General features: G+C 38.7%; 1 protein-coding gene across 1 annotated transcript; it reads left to right on the top strand.

Moving 5' to 3' along the window:
• Nucleotides 1–2577: 2577 nt before the first annotated feature.
• Nucleotides 2578–3555, top strand: LOC101117724 (olfactory receptor 6Y1). Its single transcript, XM_004003699.4, has one exon. It carries the CDS (start codon nucleotides 2578–2580, stop codon nucleotides 3553–3555), a length of 978 nt encoding a protein of 325 aa, XP_004003748.2.
• The last annotated feature ends 4055 nt before the right edge of the window (nucleotides 3556–7610 follow it).

Here is a 7610-nt window from a genome sequence, read left to right as displayed (position 1 = left end):
GTATCTTCCAGACCCAGGAATCAAACCTGTGTCTCTTACATCTCCTTTATTGGCAAGCAGCTTCTTTACCAGTAGCACCACCTGGGAAGCCCATTTTCCTCTCCAAACATGGATAACTGAGTTGACTCTTCTGCCTTTCTTTGGGATCCTAAAGCTGAGATCTAAGTAGGACAAGAGAAATGGATGGGGTGGACAGTAGCTTTCTATCTCTTTTACTCCATGATTGTTTCCTCAGGAAAATAAATAAATAACCTTCTCTACTGTCCCCCATCTTTATGTAAACAAAAGCAAGATTGTTGAGACACACAGAGAACAAGAGTGACTGTCTCTGGATAAGAACAGAAAAGAAGAGTCAAGCAGTAAGACACAGAGAAAGATTGGAAAAGGTAAGGCATCCAGCCTGTAGCAGTTTTTAGAATGGTTCTCAACTCAGTCTAGAAGGCCATAGGTTTTGCTGAATGACTGGTCAAAAATGCAGAAGGGTCATTAATGGTAAAAGGCATCTCATTACTTCTTTTTTTTGGATATTACTTTCAAACAAGTTGTGAGTTCTTTAATGCCTTTGAAAAGGTCTTACCGTTTCCTCCATCTTTATTATTAACAGTGGTCTCTACCATTAAGCAGAGAAGGCAATGGCACCCCACTCCAGTACTCTTGCCTGGAAAATCCCATGGATTGAGGAGCCTGGTAGGCTGCAGTCCATGGGGTCCCTAAGAGTCAGACATGACTGAGCAATTTCACTTTCACTTTTCACTTTCATGCATTGGAGAAGGAAATGGCAACCCACTCCAGTGTTCTTGCCTGGAGAATCCCAGGAATGGTGGAGCCTGATGGGCTGCCATCTATGGGGTCGCACAGAGTTGGACACGACTGAAGCGACTTAGCAGCTACCATTAAGATCTTTATTGGTTTTTTGGCAGGCTTTTGGGGAGGTTAGTGGTAAATCCTAAAATGATAACAGCAAACATCTATAGGAACTTAAACTCTACAACTCATTAGATGTTCACAAAATGTAATGTAATTTTATTTACACATACCTTAGAAATAAAATATATAATATTCTAAAAGTTATGTATTATCTTCTCCTAACTAGAGTGGGGACAAAAGTGGGATTTAGATGTACTTTTTTCATACTTCTAAGCTATCACCCTATATAATGAATTGTATCAAGGGAAATATTAACTCTTTTACTTCTTTTAAAATGTGTTTTTTAATTGAAGGAAAATTGCTTTACAATGCTCTGTTGACTTCTGCTGTACAATATGAATCACCATAATTATACATATAGCCCCTTTCTCCTGAACCTCTCTCTCCTCCCCCATCCCACTCTTCTAGGTCATCACAGAGTCTCAGACTGGTTTCCCTGTGTTATATGGCAACATCTTGCCAGCTATCTATTTAACTCATAATAGTGTATATATATATATATATATATCAATGCTACTTTCTTCATTCATCCCACCCTCTCCTTTCCCCACTGGGTCCTCAAATCTATTCTCTACATCTGTATCTCCATTCCTTCCTTGACAATAGGTTTATCAGTACCATTTTTTTCTAGATTCCATATACATGTATTAATATATGACTTTTTTTTTCTCTTTCTGATGTCGCTCTATATAACAGACTCTAGGTTCATCTACCTCACTACCATTGACTCAAATTCATTCCTCTTTATGGTTGAGTAATATTCCACTGTATGCATGTACCACATTTTCTTTATTCATTCATCTGTAGATGGACATTTATGTTGTTTTCATGTCCTGGCTACTGTAAATAGTGATGCAGTGAACACTGGGGTACATGTGTCTTTTAGAATTGTGGTTTTCTCAGGGTATATGCACAGTAGTGGGGTTGCCGGGTCACATGGTAAATTTATTTCTAGTTTTTTTAAGGAATCTCCCTAATGTTCTCCATAATGGCTATATCAGTTTATATTCCCACCAATAGTGTAGGAGTGTTCCTTTTCTCCACATTACCTTTTAAACTATCCATTCAATTTTGTTCTCTGAGAAGCCAGTGATTATTCACATTGAATTTGCTATGAGTCTTGTGTATTTGATCAAATATCATTTCACTCAAGCTTTATAGCCCAGTTAAATAGTTCAAGAAATAGGAGGCATCTATCTGTTTAACAGATAACAACTTACACAATTAAATATGGAAAATGAGCAAATGAGCCCTCCACCTTCTTTCTGTATTCAATAGATGAAAATGCGTTGCTTAAAGGTTGGTATAAAGGCCATTCTCCTATGTCTAACATCCTCCCAATACATCTAAGTGATGTATTAGGAAAGGATAAAGCTGAGAGTTAGGAGGTTCAGATTCCATTTCTGTGTGACGTTGTATGCATTCTCAGACTAATTTAAAAAATAATAATAATAAAGCATGAACTTCTGAAAGTACATTTTGGCTGAAAAGTTTTGATTCTCTAATCATAATTTGGAAGAAAGTAAAGATATAAAGGCCAGAGAGCTTCTACTGTGATGAGTTTCCAGGCGGTGGGCTCTACAGTCAAAAACTGTAGGTTGGTGCTTGGGACACGGAAGGAACTGATTTTGTCTATGTCCACAGCCAGTTATGATTGCCAAGGTTCTGGAAGTAGATAACCATACAGTGACAACACATTTTGTTCTCCTGGGATTTCCAACACAGCCAGCCTTCCAGCTACTCCTCTTCTTTGTTTTCCTGGAAATTTACCTTCTGACACTTGTAGAGAACTTTCTAATCGTCTTTGTCATTCATAGTGATGGACAGTTGCACAAGCCCATGTACTTCTTTCTCAGCAACCTTTCTTTCCTGGAGATGTGGTATGTCACAGTCATCAGCCCCAAGATGCAGATAGACTTTCTCAGTCATGACAAGACAATTTCCTTCAATGGTTGCATGACTCAGCTTTACTTCTTTGTGACCTTTGTCTGCACTGAGTACATCCTCCTTGCTGCAATGGCCTTTGACCGCTATGTAGCCATTTGTAACCCACTACAGTACCCACTCATCATGACCAACCATCTTTGTGGTACACTGGCTGCAGGATGCTGGTTCTGTGGACTCATGACTGCCATGATTAAGATAGTTTTCATAGCCCGACTTCACTACTGTGGCACACCTCATATCAATCACTACTTTTGTGATATTTCCCCACTCCTCAATATTTCCTGTGAGGACTCCTCACAAGCTGAATTAGTGGATTTCTTCTTGGCCCTCATGGTCATTGCTGTTCCCCTTTGTGTAGTGGTGGCATCTTATGCCACCATTCTCACCACTGTTCTCAGGATCCCTTCTTCTCAGGGACGCCACAAGGCATTTTCCACCTGTGCCTCTCACCTAGCAGTTGTAATTCTCTTCTATTCCACCACCCTTTTCACTTATGCCCACCCTAAGCGTATGTATGCCTATAATTCCAACAAAATGGTGTCTGTGCTCTACACAGTCATTGTCCCACTCCTCAACCCTGTCATTTACTGTCTGAGAAACCGTGAAGTTAAGGCAGCCCTCAGGAAGACCATGCTTTGCAAAGGCAGTGAACCCAGGGAAGATGGGGCTGTGATTAATTAATGTGTAGAATCCCTTCATGCATGGATCAGGAGATGATTCCCACATAGTCTTCCCACATTTCTGCCTTTGGTTATTTATCAACCCCTAGTACCTTAACACTGATCTCCTTAGCGTGTGTGTGTGTGTGTGTGTGCATGCGCACGTGTGTGTGTGCATGCACAAACATGGCTAGAGGGATAGCCCCAAGAAATAGCCTCTCCTTCTGGGTCAGCAGAGAAGTTTTAAATACTTTCCAAAAATTATGAAAATAGATTTTTCTCTCCCACTAAAATATTAACTGAAAGGAGAGATTTTTGTTTAATTTATTAATGCATCATCTGTACATTCAGCTGTGTCTGACACATAGTAGGTGCTTCATAGATATTTGTTGAAAGAATAATTGAATATATACATGTTTGAAATCAGGAGATGAAGATGGGAACTGTGAATACATTTTAAATTTATGAGCCTTCCAGTTCCTCCTTCATTCCATTCTAATTCTGTATATTCTACATTGTTATTTTCACTTCTTTTGTTTTCTTCCCTTATAAATCCACTCTTTTTAGTCCCTCTTTCCTTTTATAGATTTACAGATTTCTTCCCTCTTTTCTCTGTCTTTCTCTATGTCCCTCTGTCTCTCTCCCTCCTCATTTTCTCTGTCTCTATTTTTCCACAGAAAACATTGGCAAGTGTTCATCTAAGTTACCATTTCATCTTAATCGACTCATTTATAGATTAAAAAAATGTTCAAAACCAATGAGTGGCATTGTGAAAGCCCAAGTGAAATTTTAAATATATCATTATGTTAAACATTAAAAGAACAGCTTTTCTGTATGTCCTTAAGCATAGATTTTATGGCCAATTACTTTTCATTTCTTCTACTACAATTAGTTTTTTCAAATTCACTTTTGTAAAGTATAATTCTATTAATAAATTTCACCTTTTTCAAGTGTGTTGTTCAATGAATTTTATAAAAGTATGTAATTTTGAAACAACAGCAGTCACCATATAGAACATTTACACCATCTTGAAAAGTTTCCTTGTGTCCTTTTAAATTAAGTTTCTTATCCACTGGCAGCTGACATGGTTTTTATCTGTTTAGCTTTGCCTTTTCTAGGAATTCTTTTAAATGAAATCATATAGTAGGTACTCTTCTGAATCAGGCTATTTTCACTTATCATATTGCTTTTATGATTCTTCTATGTAATTATATATAGATAGCATATTCAAAAGCAGAGACATTACTTTGCCGACTAAGGTCCGTCTAGTCAAGGCTATGGTTTTTCCTGTGGTCATGTATGGATGTGAGAGTTGGACTGTGAAGAAGGCTGAGTGCTGAAGAATTGATGCTTTTGAACTTTGGTGTTGGAGAAGACTCTTGAGAGTCCCTTGGACTGCATGGAGATCCAACCAGTCCATTCTGAAGGAGATCAGCCCTGGGATTTCTTTGGAAGGAATGATGCTCAAGCTCAAACTCCAGTACTTTGGCCACCTCATGCGAAGAGTTGACTCATTGAAAAAGACTCTGATGCTGGGAGGGATTGGGGGGCAGGAGAAGGGGACGACAGAGGATGAGATGGCTGGATGGCATCACTGACTCGATGGATGTGAGTCTGAGTGAACTCCGGGAGTTGTGATGAACAGGGAGGCCTGGTGTGCTGCGATTCATGGGGTTGCAAAGAGTCGGACATGACTGAGTGACTGAACTGAAGTGAATATATTAAACAAATATTATATATATATATATATATAATTATAATATATATCAGTTGTATGAACTGATCATCATAATTATAGATTATAGTTATTTAATAATTGTAATTATATATAAGTTTTATGGAATTGCTGAGTCCTATTTAATTCTATGGCTATAACACAATTTGCTATATGGACATTCAACAAGCTGATGGACATTCAGTCTATTTCTAGTTTAGGGGTTTTATTAATAAATCTTCTAAGAATGTTTAAAATAAGGTTTTTTTAGTTAATATAAAACTTTAATTTCTCTTCAGAATATGAGGGTTGTTTGGCATCATTAGGCTTCCTAGATGGTGGTAGTGATAAAGAAACTGCCTGCTATTACATAATATGTAAGAGATGCAGGTTTGATCCCAGGTCGGGAAGATCCCCTGGAAGAGGAAATTGTAACCCACTCCAGTATTCTTGCCTGGATAATCCAATGGACAAAAGAGTTTGGCAGGCTACAGTCCATAGGGTCACACAGAGTCAGACATAATTGAAGCAACTTTTCATGCATGCATACATGGCATTGTTACCGAGTAATATGATGTTTTTGCTTAAATTTGTGAAAAAGTTGTCAAATTTTCCAAAGTAGCTGAAATGTTTTACATTCCTATAAGCAATTTATGAGGCTTTCTGTTGATTTATGACCTTGTCAATTGTTAGCAATATTAAACTTCTGATGTGATTTTTGGTATCTCATTGGTTTTATCTTGCATTGCCCTAATGATGAGCATTTTTTCATTTACTTTCTTGAAATTTATAAAACTTTGTGGGAGTGTGTATTTCTGTTCCTGTTCATGAAGCCAACTGTCTTGCTGTTCACACTGTTTGTACTGTTCACTGAACCAGGGTAGGCAAGGCACAAGCTAAGAAGCTGGAAAGACACTCAAGGAGCCATAGGAACTACAGACATGTTCATTCTCTTCTGACTGGAACAGCAGCCATAACACAGTCTCTCTCCTGGCTGACGCAGCGACCATAGCAGCAGCCACAACATAGCCATAACAGAGCCTTAACATAACCTCATATAACATAACTATTGTGTCGCTCCTGTGTAGCCCCAATACAGCAGCTGCTGCTGCTAAATCACTTCAGTCGTGTCTGACTCTGTGCGACCCCATAGACGGCAGCCCACCAGGCTCTGCCGGCCCTGGGATTCTCCAGGTGAGAACACTGCAGTGAGTTGCCATTTCCTTCTCCAAAGGGCTTTCATGGTGAAGCTCATACAGGCATTCCTCACAAAGTAGCTGGTGACCAAATGAGTACTTCATCATGTGCATGCACAGTGCTGCAAGAGATCTCAGCTGTTACATACTCACTCTTTGCAAAATGTGGGGCCAGAGAGTCTGAACATGCCATTGTGGCTAATTTGCTCTCTCCCTCAGAGTGTCTAATCAAATATTTTATCCAATTTTTAATTAGAGTTTTTATCTTATTTCTAGGACTTCCCTGGGAACTCAAGACGGTAAAGAATGTGCCTGCCTCTCAGGAGACCAATGTTCAATCCCTGGGTCAGAAAGATCTAAGCTTTAAGAATTCTTATACTCTGGTGCAATTATTTGTCAGATTTGTTTTGCTAATATGTTCTTGCACTTGGTGGCTTGCCTTTTATTTTCTTAAAAGTGTCTTTCAGTAAGCAACTTATATTCTCACAGTTTTGAAGTACAGAATCTAATTAGGTGCGACCCATTCAGTTCCTGTGAGGATTTGCTCTGGTATGTAGTAAGCAGGCAGGCACCTCTTCTTGTGTGTGCATGGGGTGGAGAAAGAGAACACAATCACATTTAACCTTAATTTTCTGCACAATTGTCACATCTCCAAATAGAGTCACACTGCAGGTTGAAGCTGTAACATACAAATTTTGAGGGGACATGAACTTCCAGTCCATAAGAATGAGTGTATAGAATTGATATTATTTTCCCCTTAAATATTTGGTAATTTTTGCCAATGAAATAATCTGGATCTGTTTCTATTGAATAATATATCTCCTGCTTATGGATTATATTCCTTCTACATCTTTGAATGTCTAGTATCTTTTTATTAGATATCAGAAATTAGATTTCATTGTTTTACTACTAAATTTTGTTTTATTATTCTAAGTATGATTATATATTGTTATGGGGGCATTGGTGATTCAGTGATAGAATTCTCGCCTCCCACGTGGGAGACGGGGGTTTGATTCTTGGCCAGTGGATCACGCTTGTGTTTGTTTTGGGCTTCGCTGGTGGCTCAGATGGTAAAGAATCTACCTGCAATACAGAAGACCCAGGTTTGATCCTTGGGTTGGGAAGATCCTCTGGAGGAGGAATTGGCAACCCACTCCAGTATTCTTG

The sequence above is a fragment of the Ovis aries genome, chromosome 1, assembly GCF_016772045.2.
Source record: "Ovis aries strain OAR_USU_Benz2616 breed Rambouillet chromosome 1, ARS-UI_Ramb_v3.0, whole genome shotgun sequence".
Classification (NCBI taxonomy): Eukaryota; Metazoa; Chordata; class Mammalia; order Artiodactyla; family Bovidae; genus Ovis; species Ovis aries.
Note: the sequence above shows the minus strand (reverse complement) of the source record. Positions and strands in the feature narration are given on the sequence as shown.